This window comes from Mustela nivalis, assembly GCF_964662115.1.
Source record: "Mustela nivalis genome assembly, chromosome: 5".
NCBI lineage: Eukaryota > Metazoa > Chordata > Mammalia > Carnivora > Mustelidae > Mustela > Mustela nivalis.
In genome coordinates, this window is record NC_139024.1 from 46,022,396 (window position 1) to 46,043,036 (window position 20,641).

At 37.2% G+C, this 20,641-nt stretch overlaps 1 protein-coding gene across 7 annotated transcripts in view; it reads left to right on the forward strand.

Moving 5' to 3' along the window:
• UBE3D (ubiquitin protein ligase E3D) overlaps nucleotides 1–20,641 on the forward strand; it is a 155,285-nt gene that overhangs the window by 91,293 nt on the left and 43,351 nt on the right. For 6 of the 7 annotated variants that reach the window (XM_082731702.1, XM_082731703.1, XM_082731701.1 and 3 more), the window contains one exon: nucleotides 4,705–4,843. The exons of the other annotated variant lie outside the window; for it this stretch is intronic. In XM_082731702.1, coding sequence (XP_082587828.1) covers nucleotides 4,705–4,843 — 139 coding nt within the window. The remainder of the gene's footprint in view (nucleotides 1–4,704; nucleotides 4,844–20,641) is intronic. 7 annotated transcript variants of the gene reach the window in all.

Sequence of the window (20,641 nt, forward strand, 5' to 3'; positions counted from 1 at the left end):
TAAAATATCTAAATATCTTGGAGTTAAGATGGTTTATTATAATAGTTAAACAGTATATTTGGTTGTTTCTGAATTTTGTGTTCTTGATAATATAAGAATTTATAAAATTTTGATTCCTTCTCTAAATTATTTATTAAATAGTTATATGTTCATAATAAATCTATCATTTAGTTGTGGTCATTTGCTTGTTTTGGTATTTTGAGAGCTTAAATTGGTGAGCTTTATCATTGTTACAGCTTTGAAATTAAAATTTAAAAATATACAGGTATAAACAATATTATATTTTAACATCATTAATAGGGTATTTGCTTTCTTAGGTCCTTCTAAGGACTGAAGAATCCAGATCCATTGCGAAAATATGAAAACATGACATTTAAATTAACTGTTTTCATCTTGAGTTCTCCCATACCATATTACTTTTTTCTTATATAGTATGTTGGACTCATTTGAAATATTTTAATTTTTGGTAGAGTTGTTTTATCATCTCTATTTGTCATTTTCATCTATTACATTAACAACCTCTGGTTTTTAGTAGAATGTATCACCTTTCTATTTTTTCAAGTTCTTTTCTTGATATTTATTGGTGTTTGATTCATTCTGAATTTCACTATTTTTGTTAGAAGTGATGGAAAGTGACTTTTCCCCCCTTCTCTTTGCCTCTTTAAAAATAAAGAGGCCATAGTTGCTTCTCTAGGGAATTGTCAAGGCAAAAGTTCCGAAATAAGGATGGTGTGTCCTTTGCTTCCATTTTGGTCTCTTTGACTAAGGTCACCTGGCTGATGATTCTAGTCTCTTAGGAAAGCTTCTTTCCCACTACTTTAAAAATCACTGACTATGGTGCATAAACAATGAATCTTGGAACACTGAAAAAATAAAATAAAAATTTTTTAAAAGTCACCAAAATAGATTTCAATTAATGTTAAGTTTCTAATTCTCTTTGAATTATCTTTCTTGCCAGTTTTACAGTGGAAGATTTAGGTCTAATGGACTAGGATGTTTTTGCAGGAAATACCAGAAATAATCAAATTCTGGATTATTATAATCCTGTATTTCTTAAAATGTTTATATCATTAACAGAAATTTATATTGATATTTGAGCCGTGGGGTAGATAGTCTCAAGGATCGCTTCTGGCTTAATTAACACATGCCTTAAATTTTCATAATGAGTTTGGTGGTGGTTTTAAGATAAACTGAATTTTAAATATGCCAGACCATTTCTTCATCTTCCTGCTTTTTTTATTTCTTTATTCCTAAGTCAAAACAAAGCAAGACAAAACCAAACCAAAACAAAACAAAACAGAAACCACAATGTAAAAACATTAACTGAAGTTTCGGGGAAAAGTTACACATAGGTCTAAATTTCCAAAACAGCTGTTACCATTTATTTTTTCATGTGTTACTCTTTGTCCACATATATGGATGTTTCATGTGATTAAGATGTGGTTAAGATTATAGAGAACATTTAGGAAATTTAACAATAAAAAGGTAAATCCTGGGGCTAATGAATATATAGTATGGGAAAAGAAAGAATAAATGGATAAATATTGGGATAAATAAAGGATGAATATTAGGCATTTGAGCCATCCTAGGTCCAGCTGGGTTGTCTAATTTTAAAAATAAGGTGGTTCAAATTATTAGAAAATGAGGTATTCTAAGATACCTAAAATTTACTCCATCACTTTCCCTTGGGCCTTTCAATTTTGGGGGGTAGAATTTGTCTAGAAATATGAAGCATTTCTGGATATAAAAGAGAATGAAATTTATGTGGAGAGGATCATGCTTGAATTTCTTTTCCATTACTTACCATGTGATTAGGACAATACTTGTCACCTTCATGAGCTTCAGTAGGGTTAAAAGTTGTTAAATCACAGAATACTTGAAGGATTAGATTTAAATTACTGTATGGTGACTAACATAATAAAATAAAATAAAAAATAGTGAGTAAATACAGCTTTAGTGGCATCTCATAAAAAAATAAAGAATAATAAAAATAAAATGCCAAAGTTGAATTCACATACCATGCAAATATTTGTAATTACGTAGAGATGTGAATAACTAACATGTATAACTAATTATATCTTTTTTGGTGACTATGGATATTATTAGTGTGATGAATGTCCTTTTGTGTAAATTTTGGTGGTTTAATACATTGTATAGATTATGTCTGAACTCCAGGATCTCATGAGGAAACCACACTTGTCCACGAGTGCTTGTTACTCCTCAGTGACAAGGAGTGCTAATGTATTTTAATTTCTACTTGTGTGTCGATTTTGATAGATCACACCATAGCCACTTAGCAGCATGTTAACATCTTTGAGTAACAGTTAAACATTTCTTTCTGTGACCCAAAAATCCCATTTCTGATTATAAAAATAATACTTGGAAATAAAATTAAATTCAGTTATTGAACATACAAATGTAAGTGGAATGTTTTTCTTATAGCACTAAAAGTTTAATACCTGGGTGTGCCTGAGGAAGAACAACTAATCCCATCTTTCCACACTGAGCAGCAAAGTTAGAGGAATCCGCAGTTATGATTGCTCGTGTTTGATTTATGATGAGTCATACAGCTCAAATAAGAATACAAGTAGGGTGGTGGTTAAGTGTTGCAATGGGTACAAATATGGTATGGGGCAAGTAGTTAATTCTTTTTTTTTTTTTTTAATTTAAAGATTTTATTTATTTATTTGACAGAGAGAGAGCACAAGTAGTCAGAGAGGCAGGCAGAAAGGGGGGAAGCAGGCTCCCTGTGGAGCAGAGAGCCTGATGTGGGGCTCGATCCCAGGACCCTTAGATCATGACCTGAGCTGAAGGCAGAGGCTTAACCCACTGAGCCACCCAGGTGCCCCCAAGTAGTTAATTCTTATAAAGGGAACAAGAGGCTGTCTCCAAGGAAATGATACTTATGTGGCTCTTGCAGGCTGAACAGAAGTTCACCAGGTAGCCTAACAGCCTTCCAGGTCCAGAAAACTGCATGAGCAAGACTTTCTTGTATTTAGTGTAATGCAAGTAATGGTGTGGTTTGTAGAGGGCATAAGAAAGGGGTTGGGAGAATGAGCTTAGAGCCACTGCACTAGTACTGCATTTGACTTTTGCCAAAGACAGTGAGATTTTTATTTCTATCCCAGGGAAATGTTGAGAATGTTGTATAACTAATAAAAGGAGAAAGAATAACATCACCAATCAACAGAAAATAACAAAGAAGTGTTTAAAACATGGAGAAGACATTCCAAATGTGCCCTTGCTGAAAACACAGCATTTTGGGGGAAAGTGTGCAGTGTCCTATTCTAGTCCAACTAATTGGCAAATGCTTCAAAGAAGAGTTAATTCCCTATCCCACATCAGAAATGTATTAGTATAAGTAATCTGATTGATGACAGAACTAACCTATCTGCTATCACTTACAATACAAACATTAAAATCCATTATGCCCTCAGCCACCAGTGCTCTCTGACATTCCAGAATTCACTGATAGGGTTGAAGGTAGCTTCACAAAAGAAGTTAATGTAAATGGCCAAAAAAAAAAAAAAAAAAATACACACACACACACACACACATACACACACGTTTCTCTTTAAAAATTAGGACAGTGATAAGAGATACTTTGATAGGGGGCACAGATAGGAAATAAGTAAATAGAAGAATTGACAGATAAGACATATCCTATTCTTATTACACTTTTTTCCCATAATGATTTTCTGATTTCCCCCTTTACTTAAAGCACTAGATATAGGAATTGAGGAAGCCAGGATTCTATACCCAATCATATCGTTTCTAAACACATACCTCATCCCAGAGAAGGCTCTTTACTTTTCTAGACTTCGGTTTCCTCATTTCTTGAATGAAATATTCTCAAGTAGGTTCAACGGGATGTAGCAGAGATGCTTCCTAGGCTACTTTGGAAGATGAAGGGAGCTTCCTGCCAACCTTCCCCCTTCCAACAGAGCAGCTTTGCTTTTATTTGTATTATAAATGGAGCTTTCACAGGACTTTTTGATAAAAGGATTCTGTCACTTTTTAAAGGTTTGAAAATCAACAAACTAGACACTTCATAGGGCATATCCAGCTCAAACAATTTCCACATCGGTAGAATGACGATAGTGACAGTTTCATTTCATAGGTATCTGAAGGACGAACATGATGTTACATGTAGAAGAGGGCATAGAATATAGGAAACATTCAATATGCTAGCTGTTATCCATCCCAAATAGACCCCTTACAAATGAGACTGCATTTCTTCTGACTCTTAAACATTGAGTATACAGTGTTGACCTGAAAAAATTGCCGAATCTGTCTTTTATCAAAAACATTATAAAAATGTCTTAGATATTTACTCTGAATTTTTAGTATAACCATTTTATTTCTAGTGTTTTCCCTTCTACTTCTACTGCTTTTCCCTTCTACACTTGAAAGTCTTCTCCTTCTCCATCAGATTTTTGAAATAATTATGACCAGATACAATTATGAAATTATTATTATATTTTGAGAGAGAGAAAGAAAGCAAGAGTGGGTGGGGGAGGAACATAGGCACAGGGAGAGAGAGAATATTTAGCAGACTCCTTGCTGGGCCTGGAGCCCGTCACTGGGCTGGATTTCACTATCCTGAGATCATGACCTGAACTGAAATCAAGAGTTGGATGCTTAACCGACTGAGCCACCTAGGTGCCCAACAATTATGTAATTATACACATCAATGTGTTTCAGGCTTTGCAGTGCTTGGGAAAGTGACATCAGCATCCACTCTCTAACCCTGCCCTCTGCAACCTGCTTGGAGCTGCTGCTGATATTATCAAGGAATAACGCCACACTGCCTCCATCCCTTCGCTCTATGAATTCTTTTCAGGTAAATACAGTTTATTTATCAGGAGATAATTTTTCAGTTTTACTTGTAATTGTTTTTTTAAGGGTCTTTTATTTCACAGGAGACAGCCCACAGAACTCACAGTTCCAGATAATAATAATGATAAGCCCAAGGCATGTAATGCTTTGTCTGTCTCTTTGAAATAAATAAACAGTAGAGGCTCACAATTGATTAGATAATAGTCTAATGGTGGCAGAACCCCCATCAGTCTAACTCCAGAGTTTGTTCTCTTAACCTCCATCTCCTGCATCTGAGAGAAATGGCAAAAACACTTGACAAAGACACTGTGAATGCCGCTTTCCTTTTCCCAGCTTTGCCCTAGAACAAAGATTTTCATCCATTATTAGTAGCTTTGCTATTGTTAGCTTGCAGTTGAATCGCCAAATAGATGTTTAACATGAATGGTTCCCTACCCACTTCCAGGACCTTTTCCCTATTTCCCAAGTCCTCCCTCATCACTTGGACACTCCTTTGGATAATTATCTGTGCTCCTGGTAAAGGACATGGTCAGAATAGAACAAATAGGACAAAACAACATATGTGGTCTAATCAACAGGAAGACCTCCTCCTCCCTGGTAGGCAGCTCATTGTACTGAGGTGGCAAATGGGAATTAAATGTTAATTATTTGCTTAAGTTTGATCCATAGCTCCTGAATGTAACATTGAACTTACCTATGACTCTTGACAATGGAAAAATAGTCATGAGCTCTCTGAGGCTGATGAGAAAGTCACATGCATTGCTGAGAAGTGAGTAAACATAGGTTGGCTCTACTTCTGAAGGATTGTGGCTGCATCCTAAAATAACTTCAGGATCAGTGTAGATTGCTTGATATACCTCTGTGTCAAAACAAGATGTGGAGGGGCGCCTCGATGGTTCAGTGGGTTAAAGCCTCTGCCTTCGGCTCAGGTCATGATTCCAGGTTCCTGGGATTGAGCCCCGCATCGGGCTCTCCGCTCCTTGGGGAGCCTGCTTTCTCCTCTCTCTGTGCCTACTTGTGATCTCTGTCTGTCAGATAAGTGAATAAAATCTTAAAAAAATAAAACAAAACAAAAAACAATAAGATGTGGATTTTCTTGTGAATTACAGCTCAGGAAATTGTTTTTAAAAAAGTATTCCAAGAGAATGCTTCCAAACACATTTTACAAGGCCAGCATTACCCTGATGCCAAAACCAGAGACGAATGCCACTAAAAAGGGGTTCCTGGGTGGCACAATCATTAAGTGTGACCTTTGGCTCGGGTCATGATCCCAGGGTGCTGGGATCGAGCCCCACATCAGGCTCCTTGCTTGGAGGGGAGTCTGCTTCTCCCTCTCCCACTCCCCCTGCTTGTGTTGCTGCTCTCACTATCTCTCTCTGTCAAATAAATAAAATCTTAAAAAAAAGAATGCTACTAGAAAAGAAAACTACAGGCCAATATCCCTGATGAACATAGATATAAAATTCCTCAACAAAATATTAGCAAACCTTTAAATTCAATATACAATGAATATATTGACATTTATTCCAGAGATGCAGGGATGGTTCAACATCTGCAAATCAACCAGTGCAGTATACCACATTAACAAAATGAAGGGCAAAAATTACATGATCATCTCAGACGAGATCGGGCGCGTTCAGGGTGGTATGGCCATACATGATCATCTCAATAGAGTTAGAAAAAACACTTGACAAAATTCAACACACATTAATGATTAAAAACTCTCAATAAAGTGGGTATGGAGGGAACATACCTCAACATAATAAAGGCCATAATATGACAAGCCCATAGCTAACATCATACTCAATGATAAAATCAGGAATAAGATAGGATGCTCACTCTCACCACTTTTATTTAACATAGTATTAGAAGTCCTAGCCAAAGCAGTTAGGTAAGTAAAAGAAATAAGAGGGATCTAAATTAGAAAGAAAAGGAAGTAAAACTATTTACAGATGATATATTACATAGAGAAAATCCTAAAAACTACCAAAGAACCAGTAGAACTAATGGAAGGAAAAGTTTCAAGATACAAAATCAATATACAAAAATCTGTTGTGTTTCTGTATTCTAATAACAAAATATCAAAAAGAGAACTTAAGAGGCATCTGTGGCTCAGTTGGTTAAGCATCTGACTTCAACTCAGGTCATGATCTCAGGGTTCTGGGATCGAGCCGCATGGTTTCCCTGCTCAGTGGGGAGCCTGTTTCTCCCTCTCCCTTTGCCATTTCCCCTTCTTGTACTCTCTCTCTCTTTTTTTCTCTCTGTCCAATAAATAAATAAAACCTTTAAAAAATTAAGAAAACAATCCCTTTTCCAATTATATCATAATAAATTGGGTAAAATGAATAAAATACCTAGGAATAAATAAAGTTGAGGTAAAAAACCTGCACACTGAAATCTATAAGACATTAATGAAAGTAATCAAAAAAGACACAAATAAATGGGTAGTCTGTGCTCATGGATTAAAAGAATTGATATTATTAAAATATCCATACCACCTAGGGCAACCTAAAGATTCGGTGCAATCCTTATCAGAATTCCAATGGCATTTTCCACAGAACTAGATAGACAAAGAATTCTTAAGGTTGTGTGAAACCACAGAAAACCCCAAATAGCCAAAGCAGTCTTGAGAAAGAACAGCAAAACTGGAAATATTATGCTTCTGGAGTTCACACTGTATTACAAAGCTATAGTAATCAAAACAGTATGGTCTTGGCATAAAAACAGATACATAGATCAGTGGAACAGAATAGAGAGCCCAGAAATAAACCCATGTATATACATGGTCAACTAATTTATGACAGAGAAGCCAAGAATATACAATGGGTAAAGGGTAGTCTCTTCAGTGAATGGTGCTGGGAAAACTGGACAGCCACAGGCAAAGGAATGAAATTGGATCATCTCAAAAATTAACTCAAAATGGATTAAAGAACTTGAGTGTGGGACCTGAAAGTATAAAACTCCTAGAAGAAAACGTAGGAGGTAAGTTCCTTGACAGTGGTCTTGGTGATGATTTTTTAAATCTGACACCAAAAGCAAAAATAAACAAAGGACTACATCAAACTGAAAAGCTGCTGTACAATAAAGGAAATTGACAACAAAATGAAAAGATGACCTACTGAATGGGAGAAAATATTTGCAAATCGTAGATCTTGTAAAGGGTTAATATCCAAAATATATAAAGAACTCCTACAACTCAGTAGCAAAACCCCCAAACACTTCAATTAAGAAATGAACAAAAGATCTGTAGAGACATTTTTCCAATTAAGTCATATAGATGGACAACATCAACATACAGATGGTCAACATCACGAGTCATCAGAAAAATACAGATCAAAACCACAGTGAGCTATCATCTCACACCTGTTAGGATGGTGATCATCAAAAATATAAGAACCAGTGATGGTGAGGTTGTGTTGAAAAGGGAAGCCTTGTGCACTCTTGTGGGAATGTATATTGGTGTAGCCCCTGTGGAAAACAGCAACCTGTTGGCCAAAAATTTAAGAATAGTACTAGCATATGATCGGCAATAACACTGCTGCATGTTTATTGAAAGCAATGAAAACACTAACTTGAAAAGGTCTGTGCATCCCTACTTCATTGCAGCATCATTTATAATAGCCAAGATATGGAAACAAACTGAGCGTACCAACTATGGATGAATGGATAAAGAAGTTGTGGGGCATAAAGGCAAGGGAAGCAAGGACAAAAATGAACTATTGGGATTTCATCAAGATCAAAAGCTTTTGCACAGCGAAGGAAACAGTTACCAAAACCAAAAGACAACTGATAGAATGGGAGAAGATACTTGCAAACGACATATCAGATAAAGGGCTAGTGTCCAAAATCTATAAAGAACTTAGCAAAGGGTTGCTGGGGGGAGGGGTTTTGGGAAAGGGGGGTGGAGTTATGGACATTGGGGAGGGTATGTGCTATGGTGAGTGCTGTGAAATGTGTAAACCTGGCGATTCACAGACCTGTACCCCTGGGGATAAAAATACATTATATGTTTATTAAAAAAAAAAAAAAAAGAAAAGAAAAGAAAAAGAAAGTCCTCTCTTGATAGGAACCAAAGACACAGGCAGAGCCATATTTTTCATGTTATAACGCTGTGAAAATGTGCAACCGAAATGTACAAACATTTGGCTGGGGCCAGGGCAGTGGAATAAGCGAATACATTCACCATGTGAGCTGGCTAATAAAAGGAAGAGGCCCCCCCCCCAAAAAAATTGTGGGGCATATATATGCAATTCAACCATAAAAAAGAATAAAACCCTGCCATTTGTGGCAACATGGATGGACCTAGAGGAGATTCTGCTAAGTGAAATAAGTCAAGACAGAGAAAGACATACCATATGATCTCATTTATATGTGGATTCTAAAAAACAAAACCAAAGAAACCCAAGTTCAGAAATATGGTGAGGACAAAACAGGTAAAGGTGATCAAAAGGTACAGAGTTCCAGTTATAAAACAACTCACTTCTGGAGATATAATGTACATCATGGTGGCTATAGTTAATAATACTGTATTGCATATTTGAAAGTTGCTAATAGATTAGATCTTAAAAGTTCTCATCACAAGAAAAAAATTTTTGTAACTGGGATGGTGCTGGAGGTTTATTAGACTTATCATCATGATGATCATTTTGTACTGTATATAAATGTGAAGTTGTTATACACCTGAAACTAATATAACATCATATGTCAATTATATCTCAATTAAAAATATTTTTTAAATAACTGCTCCAGTCTAATTTGCATGCATGTTCTCCTGGGAAGCTGTGATATTATGTTTGATAGTTTGGGCTTTGTGTACCTGTTTTATTTATCAGCTTCAATCCTGAACTCTCAAAGGAACCTTGAAAATACCATCTCATTTTGTAAGAGAGGATACTGAGATTCAGAGAGGTAAATTCAGAGAGTGAATTTGCCAGGGAATACCCACCGTGTTAGAGACAGAGCTGGACTCACCAGGCTTGTGCCCTGGTAATTCCACCTGCTTCCCAAACTCAGGACTTGCTGAAGTCCTGGAAGATCGAGGGGGTGTGAGTGGTAGATGGAGACAGGTTGTATCTGCCTTGGGATGTTCACAAACACACCTTATTTTGCAGTTACTTATAATTATTTATATACTACCCTGAACCAGAAATGATTTAAAATTTTGTATTATCAATCCCTATTTCTTTTAATTGTGCTCATTGGATTGAACATTGAATAACATAAAAGTTTGTATATGCTCACAAACATTTATGGAGGGAGATGTAAGAAACTTAATAGTGGTTATCTTTGGGGAGCAAAGCTGTAAGACATTTACTATTTAAGTCACTTTCTCATGTACTGTTCGAAATGTTTATATGATGGGTGAATGGGGATCAAGAGAGACGACTCTGACTTGGAGGATGTTATAGCGTATGAGGGAGATAGAATAATCATCCATGTGTGATATAAATTGAGAATAATTTTATTACAAAGTATCCTTGAGTCTTAAAGAGAGTAAGGTAGAAGAGTAATTTAAACTGGGTGGGGGGGGGCAGAATTGAGAGGAGGCCCATCCTGTATTGTCCCTGAGACAGAGGAGGTCTTAATCCCTTGACAGATTTCAGCTCAGGCTCATGTCAGCGCCTGGGCACGAAAGGGCTGTGTGCACTCAGCGGTGTTATGCCCTCTCATAGCCGCTCAACCGCAGGAGCTCTGTGACTGACTTCCTCCCCACCTGTGATTATACTTCCTCTGGTTTCAGCCTGGTTGCGGAATATTATTAATCAGAAGCACAGACATTTTCCCAGTTTCCAAGCTTCAGAGAAACTTGGCACAAGTTCACGAACAGTGTCCAAAAGCGATGTAGTCCTTGCCGCTGCTACCTCTAGAAAGAAGTGTTCTTATCAGGACCATACCAGGAACCGATTTCCTTATGCAGGTCTTCACTGCAAGATAAAGGATCAGTGAAGAAGGGGAAGATGTCTGTCAGGATTAGAAAGAGATGCTCTGCTTTTTCATCTTCGTAACACCTACTTAATCATTTATTACAATGGCAAGGAGTGGGGCTGCTAATTTTACCCATATTTGGGATTTACTTTTTTCAATTTGAAATTCACATCTTTTAAAGTGCTGTATTGGCAAGAGCTGTAAAATAGTAGAATGACACTTGTTAAAGATACCATCTTTACATTTCCAGTTCTCTTACTTTCCAGGCCAATTTAGTGACTGCTGCTTTTTTGTAAAAATGTTATTTTAGGTTCCAGGGATTCAAACGGCCCTCCTGCTTGAACTACTATCACTGCCAGATCCCAAAAGGACAGGCCTACCTTATTAATTAGAGCTATTAAAATATATGAAATTTTAACTTCTTAAGTTACAATGTAACATTTCTTTTAGGCCAATAAGTACATCTTTTGATGGATTTGTTGTAATTTTAACTTGTACCGTGTTACCATACCTTAGTACCATAGTGTGACTATGAGCAAACAGAATGTAAGATTTGGTTGAGGATCACTGATTGATTGCTAAGCACATACTGTAGTTGTTGCGCCCCAAGAGGAAGGATGGATTTCTGTCACTCATGGCTTAAAATTCTTTCACAACCTTCCTGTTACAATGAGAACAAAATCCAAACACCTTATCAGAAGCAAGACCTACCTTTGGCACTCTTGGTAGACAGTTACTTAGGCCCAAGGCCCCAAAGGTCCCAGCTGAACATTGCTTTCCCAGTTTGACCGTGCTTCCATTTCTTCTGCAGTTGGGTCTCTTTCACTCTAAGTGTAGAATAACTAAGTGGTAACATGGTAGAGGGCTCCATTAATAGATGCAGTCATCTGGCCAAAATCTTCTGTCTCTCCTAATTTATGATTTGGCTCCCACAGAGAATTCCCACTAAGAGTCTTCCTTGGAAACTTATACTCACCTGGGAGATAAGGAGTGTTCCACTGCCTCAAGCCCTGAACTGAGGAAATCTTTTTTGTTTTCTCCCACACCTTACCTCATTAACTCCCCTTCCATCAGCTGCTCCTGGCCTTCCAAACTGTGTGTGGGTGGCATTTCTAAGGGCATAGAGCCCCCAAATTAAAGCTTCTTTGTTTCCCCCCAGGTAGATTGCTGTGTTCTGTAATAATTGTAAATGTTTTCACAGACATCATCCTTTCTTAAATCCTCACAACAACAAACCCTATTTTAAAGGTATAGAAAGGAAGTAATCTAGACAAGTTCATGTAACTGCTAATATGCACAGCTATGTTTTTTATTTTAATGCTAACCTAGGTCCTCTGGTTCTGAGTCTATTTTTTATTTCATCCCCTGACAATTTCATCAAAGAAAAGGGTAAATGGTCCTTTTTCACAGTCCTGAGTTTTATATTACCTTATTTTTACCATCTGGCAGCAAAAGTTTTTCTTTTATTAATATCATCCTTTAGAGAACCACAACCTTCAAACATGGGCACAGTATGAGTAACAGTCTCAAGCATTATGGATCCTAGCAAAAAAGTTGAGCTTCATCAGGTTAACAGTTTTATGTATATGCTGTGTGATTGAATTATGTAGTGAAAATATGTAGAAAAGAAGAAACAGAAAAAGCTTTATAGAGTTCATCTGATAATTAGGGTTGGTTAGGGATATTTTTCAGCTCTAGATGGATTTGAAATCATACACTTTTCACTGCAGAGGGATGAAGCCAATGGAGCATCTTAAATAAGGGACCTGTAGACAGATTAGAGAAGAGGAATCTCATTTATGTTACCTGTATGTAGCTTGATTTTTAACTTTAAGAAATCCACTGGTAGTTGGATTTCATCATTTCTGTGATGTAAAAACTATATTCAACCTCTCAATTGTTCAGAAGTTAATAATTTTACAAATAATTCTCCCATCCTTCTGCTTTTTTACTACTGCTAAGACCCTTTCATGAGAGAAGAGGGAAGGAAAGTAACACATGAAAATTTGCTTTAATCAGTTGGCCATTTATTGGCATCTCAGGTAAAAAAGTTTTGATCATAGAGTAGTTTGAAGGATGCTGTGGTTTAATTTAAAACATTTTAAGAAATATATAATCTATAGGGGCTCCAAGAAATCATGAGGCAGAGGCCTGAGAACTTTACAGATACAGTAGCAACAAAGGGCTTCAGAGAAGAGAAAGTGAGGTTTCTATCTCTATGCCTTTATTTTCATCTACTTTCAGACACCACACTACTCAAATGCCCTTATCTTTCTCTTGCATGCTATGTTCATCTCTGAGTAAATTATAGCCATTATTATCTTTTTAAAAATTTTTTTTAAACATTTTTTATTTATTTGTCAGAGGAGCATGAACACAGGCAGACAAAATGGCTGGCAGAAGCAGAGGGAGAAGCAGGCTTCCTGCTGAGCAAGGAGCCCAGTGTGGGACTCGATTCCAGGACGCTGGGTTTCATGACCTGAGCCAAAGGCAGCCGCTTAACCAACTGAGCCACCAAGGTGTCCCCATTATTATCTTTTAAAGTAACATTTTACAAATTGATTATGAAAAGATCATGACTTTCATGATAAAAATTGGAAAGTACAGAAAAATGTAAAAAAAAAAAAATACGAAATCTCTGTGAATAACCAACATCGGCATCGTAGGGTTATTCTTGTTAGTGTGTTTTATGTGTGCTTTGAAAATGCACATGCCAATGTACATACCCAAATACAAACCATTTTAGTATAAAACTGGCCTCATTGGAAGTGTTGGGAATGAGATACTGGCAGTATTCTGCTCTTTCCCTTGCTTCATCTTCTGGCATAAAGACAATCTTCCTGGAGACTGCTAAAGGGCCTTGGGGTACTTTTATATAAAGGTCCTATTATTAGGTGAACCTGGATAAGATGGGAGGCAGTAAGCCATTGCAGATGTCCAGGGCTTACTGCAGACTTAACAGGAGGTAGATAGACCTTCATCAAGATGGGCAGGCACTTGCTAGAATTTGTGCTTGGCTCTCTTGGTAATCTTTGTATGCATTCCAGAGAATTAAGGGAATAGTGTTGGCACCCTCAAGTCCTGAGAAGTGTCAGCCTTCTTTCTTTCCTGCTGATTCCTTTGTCCTCAGTGGGCAGAGATAATCAGGAGTTGAGTGCTACCCAATATATTTAGGCAATCCAGTTCTCAAAGGTAGTGATTACTGCTCTATTTTCATTCTCTCCTCAAAACAGATTTCTGAGAATTGCTCAGCAATTTGGGTGTGAAAAGGATGTTGCCTCCTTCATCCCTTTTTGCCCTGCAGGGCATTCTTGGTTTGGGAAAATGAGCAGGTATCCTTAGTTTAATCCAGCTCTGTAGTGTGGATTCTGCCTTCCTCTGCCTTCTTACCTACCTGGCTACCATGCTGATTTATTCCCAGGAGAGCTCAGAGGATGGGCCCAGGCAGAGAGCCAGCCAGTGGCCGCTCGCCCTTCCCATGTTCCCTGCCCTGTGCCTCGCTCCTCACGGATTTCTGTCCCTACCAAGGAGTTAGGGTTGTAAACAGAGCAGGTTAGTTCCCAGACCATCCCTTGACACTGGTCTATATCTGAGGAGCTAGACTTGGGTTTGGGTAGCTTGACTGGGTTGGGGGTGCTCTGCCTTTGGCTTCACTGGAAAAAGCAGGAATTGAGGTTTGCCCCAGAAAGTCAGTAATAATATCTCTTGTTTTGCTTGTTTTAGGACGTTAACTCACTCTCTGTCCCAACTTTAAAGGAAATGCATACTCGTAGCCTAAAAAAATAGAATCTTGAAATTAAACCAACTACTATCTAGCTCAGTTCAGTCCATCTGTCCTTCCTGACATGCTGGGGAGAGGAGGCATGATGGCAAGGCCTGGCAGGCTCCAAGGGCACTCCTGGTCTGCACTTCTACTCTGAAATGGGTGTGGGGGGGGCTGGAAGACAAATAGGGTATGTCTAATTCTGTGATGATGGGGTTATGACTAGTGTTGATTCTTATCTGTCAGTGTCCATGGGAAGCTTTTTGAAATTCAAGTTTCTGAGTCAGTAACCCTGAAGGAGAGCCCAGGAATCTGTATTCTAACAAACATCCAAAGTGTTTCTAATAAAGGTTTTCCAGAACCAAGATAAAAAACACATGATAATAGAATCTACTCCCAGTGAATGTTAAGGAAAAAAACCTTTTAATTATGATGAAAATCTGGTCACTAGCTCAAATAAGTTAATTATCTTCCTCTTGTCTTCACTTTTTATTATCAGTCTGCACTTATTGAAGTTTACTTATTGAAGTAAAGTGAATCATCAAGAAGCTTGTATTTCTTCTTTCCTTTTTTTTTTCTTCTTCCATTACCTCTCCCTTTCACACTGGGGTGCTTTGTAGAATCCAGGTCTTAGTTGTCTCTGTAAGTCATCTCGCTGTCATTCAGGATGAACATCTAGCATCCCAGTGACTCCCAACCTGAGTTTCTAATTTCTCTCGGTGATCTACAACCTCTGGAGTCCTCTTTCTGGTATGGTCTGGTAGGACAGTCATTTATCCTGAGGAAGGATGCTCAAGGTGGCTTGTACTCTTAGGTCTGCCACCAACTGGACTTGTGACGCTGGTCTAGGTAGGTAACCTATATGGGTCCTGGTTTCTTTATCTGTACATTGAGGAGTCTGGATTAGATTAAAATGTTCCTTTTAAAGTAGATGTACACAGAGTCATTTTGTCTCTTCCCGGCTGTTCCTAATTTATTCACCAAGGCTGAATAATACAACTTTATTCCTTAAAGGGACTAGGTTTCTCCTGGATGTCCTGAAACTATTTCACTGAAGAAAGGCATAGATAAAGCCGCATTATGTAGTTTCTCTTTCCTCTCCAAGAGAATGAAGTCCATGTCACAAGACGTTCCTAATAGCCCCAAGGAAAGATCGGGAATGATGAGACTAGAGATCTGCCTGGCCTTCTCTTCCTGCCTGAGAGACCCAGGTCACTCCTTCATGGAACAGTCCCCACCAGATGGGCTGTCCGTCAGAGAAAAGGAAGGGGAAGAAAGCTTCCTTTGGATAGCCTTCCACCCTCTCCTCAGTCTTCTTCTGCTTTTGGGTTCACCTCCTCTGTCTGACTCTGGATCATGGTCCACACTGAAACATTTGTGACTTAAGAATTTTCCAGTGCTTTTGTGTTTGCGTTTATTTGTAAATGTGTTTATTCCAAGAAAGTTGTCTAAAATGTGAACCTTTCCCCTTGCTGGGAGCCATTAAGGAGAGGACTTGGTTCTTTCTCACACACTTATTAGCACAGCTGTGGTTCAGTCAGGTGGCTTCGTGGTGGCAGGTTTTGCTTCCTTGGAAAGGTGGCTAAAGCTGTATGTCTGCTTTTAGAAATAAAGTGGCATCATAATTGAAATCACTGAACTTGCTTCTCCCGTGGAAGAAGCTAGTGTGTTGTTCACTAGAGCTTTGCTGATGGGAGGGGAAAAGAACAGTCTTGGAATGATGCCAACCTTCAAGGGTATGATGGATTGGAAGGTGGCATTGTTCTAAGCCTCCACCAAGAACCTCTCATGATCCCTCCTAGCAACAACTTAGAGCTGCAGCAAAGCGAGGAGATTTAGAACAGGAAAGGTGTTGGGGAACCAGGCCAAAGGGACTGTGAGAAATGAAGTTATTTTATTGTCCTTTCCAAACGTGCCCTTTGAGACCTGATAATTGACACGGGGGAAAGCCCTGGCATAGAGGTGAGAGATGGGTTTGGGTTCTGATCTATTCCACCTGCATCAGTATGATGGGTTACAAGTCACTCACCTGTCTAGAGCTCAGGTTTCTTAGAAATTCACTGATGCTAAGTTTCAGTGGTTAAAAGATTCACAGTACTGTGAAAGCTTTTGAACTAAGTTCCCCCGAAGAAGCAAGGCTGGCGTCTAATCTAAGACTAGCATCCCTTTAAAGATAAAGACCAGCATGTTTCTTCTTACTAGTTTAGAAGCTGGGAGTGATGGTTGCAGAGGATTGATTGTGTTGGAATGGCAGGGAATGTACATCCGTAGCTTCAGCTGAGGCTTCATGCAGTTAATATCTGGAGTTAGCTTTCAACAGTACAAGGCAATTGCATTAATCTGTAGCATACAGAAGAATTCTGGTGCATTGTCTGAAGCTGTAATGAAAGAACACAACCTAAATTGGAGTAAAGAATTAACGGGGGGCATCTGGGTGGCTCAGTTGGTTAAATGTCCAGCTCTTGATTTCAGCATAAGTCATGATCTCAGGGTTGTGAGATCAAGCCCCACGCTGGGCTCCACCCTGGGCATGGAACCTGCTTTAGATTCTCTCTCTCCCTCTCTTGCTGCCCTTCACCACCCTCCCCCGCAAAAAGATCAGAGTGATGTTTAGATGCTGGTGCCTTTTCTTGTCTCTTTACAACTGTACATATGTACACAACATATGTACATAACAACAGCTTTATAAACAACTTCATTTGTCCATACTTCCAATGTTTCTGACTCTCTTCCTTCTGGTCTTTAATTATTGTTTTCTTCTCATTTAACTTCAGCTTGGGTATTATTTGTAAAGGAAATAAATGTTCAGATATTGTCCATTTGAACTGCCAGATGCTTTTCAGCAAGTCTTGCTATTATACTAATATTTTAAGCAGAAATCAGAGCATTGCAAACATTTTTTTAAATGGTTCTTTATTCATAAACTTGATGCAAGTTTACAAAATTTACTGTACATTGCCAAATAAATCTGCAATGAAAAATAAAACCCCCAAAGAACAAAGCATGCCAGATGTGCAGCTGTCAATCTGTTAACCATCAGGATATTAAAGAATTCAATAGTGTATTCAAGATTTAGCCTTAGGTTTAAGGAACTTTAATGCTTTAAAGAATTCTGCCTGGTCACTTGTTATCTCAGCAACTGGTAATCAGAACTTTATACAAATGTAACCAAGTAAACAAAAATTCCGGAAAAATTTTCTACTGTCCTCTTAACCAAAATAGAACAAAAAGAAATTAAACACACACAATAATGCAGAAGTGCCACGTTTCTCTGATGTGGTTTACAAAGTTAAAAATTGAAACTTAGAGCAAATGCATAGGAAACACTTTTGAATTTTGTAACTTGTTTGTGCAGAAAATGTGCTTCTGGATTTCATTTTAAAAGTGCTTAATAACTAGAATTTACTTTTAAATCAAACTTGGGTATACAAAAAAAATCTATCATCAACCAAACAGGATTGATTCAGGTAAGGCAATAAAATGGAGGTACACTGAATAGAGTCATGTTTTATAAAAGAATGAACACATGTAGAGTTCCTATTAGTCTTTCAATGCAAAAGCCATGGTTATGACTATAGTAAAAATTTTAAGAGTCTCCAAATTAGATAACTTTCTGTACGTCACTGGGCAGCTTTTGCTCAAGGATTTTTGTGCCAATCACTTTACAAGTTTATTAGTTTAAAAATGATTGCAACATCCCGTTAATAAAATGGAAACATAAAATAAAATGATTTAGTATTTTAAATAACTTCAAGCTCTATACTGCAGTTCTTCATAAGAAATACTGAACCGACAAGAAGGAGATTTTGCCCAGCAAGACTCTGATGCCCCAGTGGAAACAGAAGACATAGTTCTTGATATTTTTATTTTAAATAGATGTGTTAAATCTGCTTACATGGTTGTAATTTCTTATATAGTGGGAATTATGTATACCATCTTTGCATATTTGAGTGTGATGAGAACAGTATACATTTTTTTGGTTGTCATATTTTTCTTCCTTTTTTCATATTATTCTCTGTTATCTTGATTTTTTTCATCCTAAAAAAAAAAAACAAAAAACAAAAAACCTGCTCTCTTGGAAGCAATAGTGTGCAGGGTTTTTTGTTTTGTTTTGTTTTTTCCTGGTAGTGGTTGCTCTTAAAATTTTAAAATATATAGAACAGATAGTTTTCTAGCAAAAACAAAATTGTTAAATATCTTTACTTCTTTCAAACAGGCAAGAGTTTTATCAACATTTTATCTATTTTTTATTGTTGGTATATGGTTGACATACAATGTTATTATATTAGCTTCAGGTATACAGTGTAGTGATTCAGTAATTCTATACATTACTCAGTGCTTATTACAATTAAGGTTAGGTACCATACAACGTTATTACAATGTTATTGACTGTGTTTCTTATGTTGTACCTTACATCCCTGTAACTTACTTATTTTAGAACTGGAAATTTGTTCCTCTTAGTCACCTTCAACTGTTTTGTCCATGCCTCCCAACAACCATCTCCCCTCTGGCAACTACCGCTTTGTTCTCTGACTTTTAAAAGTCTGTTTTTTGTTTGTTCATTTGTTTTGTTTTGGTTTTGGATTCCACATATAAGAGAAATCATACAGTATTTGTGTTTCTCTGTCTGACTTATTTCACTTAAAATAATCCTTTCTTTTCCATCTGTGTTTTTGCAAATGGCAAAAATCTCATTCTTTTTTATGGCTGAGTAATATCCCATTGTATATAGAAGCCGCAGCTCCTCTATCCATTCACCTATTGGTGACTTGGCTTAATTTCACATCTTGGCTATTGTAAATAACACTGCAGTAAATGTAGAGGTGAATAGATCTTTTCTTATTAGTGTTTTTGTTTTCTTTCAGTGAATACATAGTAGTGGAATTACTGGAGCATATGGTATTTCTATTTTTAATTTTTTGAAGAAACTTCTCACTGTTTTTCACAGTGGTTGCATCAATTTACATTCCCATCATAGTGCAGGGGGATTTCCTTTTCTCTATATCCTTGCCAAAACTTATTATTTCTTATCTTCTTTATATTAGCTATTCTGACTGGTTTTAGGTAATGTGTCCTTATGGTTTTAATTTGCATTTTTCTGATAATCAGTGATGTTGAACATCTTTTCATTTGTCTCTTGGCCTTCTGTATGTCTTTGGGAAAATGTCTATTTGAGCCTTTGCATACTTTTTAAATGAATTGCTTGGTTTTTGGAGTTCAGTAAATTTTTTTTTATTTATTATGGATATTAACTCCTTGTTGGATATATATTTGCAAATACCTTCTCCCATTCAGTAGGTTGCCTTTTTATTTTATTGGCAGTTTTGTCTGGTGTGCAAAAACTTTTGATTTTGATATAGTCCCAGTAGTTTATTTTCACTTTTGTTTCTCTTGCCTGGGGAGATATATCCATAAATACACTGCTAAGGGTATGTCCAGGAGATGATTGCCTATGTTGTCTTTTAGGAGTTTTATGGCTTCAGGTCTCACAGGTTGGTCTTTAATACATTTTGAGTTTATTTGTTAAAAGTCATAAGTATTCCAGTTTCATTTTTTTGCATGTAGCTGTCTGCTTTTTCCGACTCCATTTTTTGAAAAGACTGTGTTCTTCACTGTATATTTTTGCCTCCTTTTTCAAAAATTAATTGGCCATTTATACATGGGTTTATTTCTGGTCTTTCTATCCTATTTGACTGCTCTGAGTCTGTTTTTATGCCTGGTTTTGTGTCTGTTTTGATTGTTATAGCTTTTTAATATAGCTTGAGATCTGGGGGTGTGATACCTCCAGCTTTATTCTTTCTCAAGATTGCTAAGTTTGCTTTGGCTATATGAGGTCTTTTGTGGTTCCATACAAATTTCAGGTGGTTTTAGTTCCGTGAAAAGTGCTATGGGTATTTTGATAGGGGTTGCTTTGAATCTTCAGATTGGTTTGTGTGGTATGGACATTTTAACAATATTAATTCTTCCAATCCGTGAGCATGGAATATCTTCCCATTTATGCCATGTTCGTTTTTTTTTCATATTGCCTTCTAGTTTTCAGAGAATAGGTCTTTCACATTGGTTAAATTTATTCCTAGGTAGTTTAATCTTTTTGGTGTAATTGTAAATGGGATC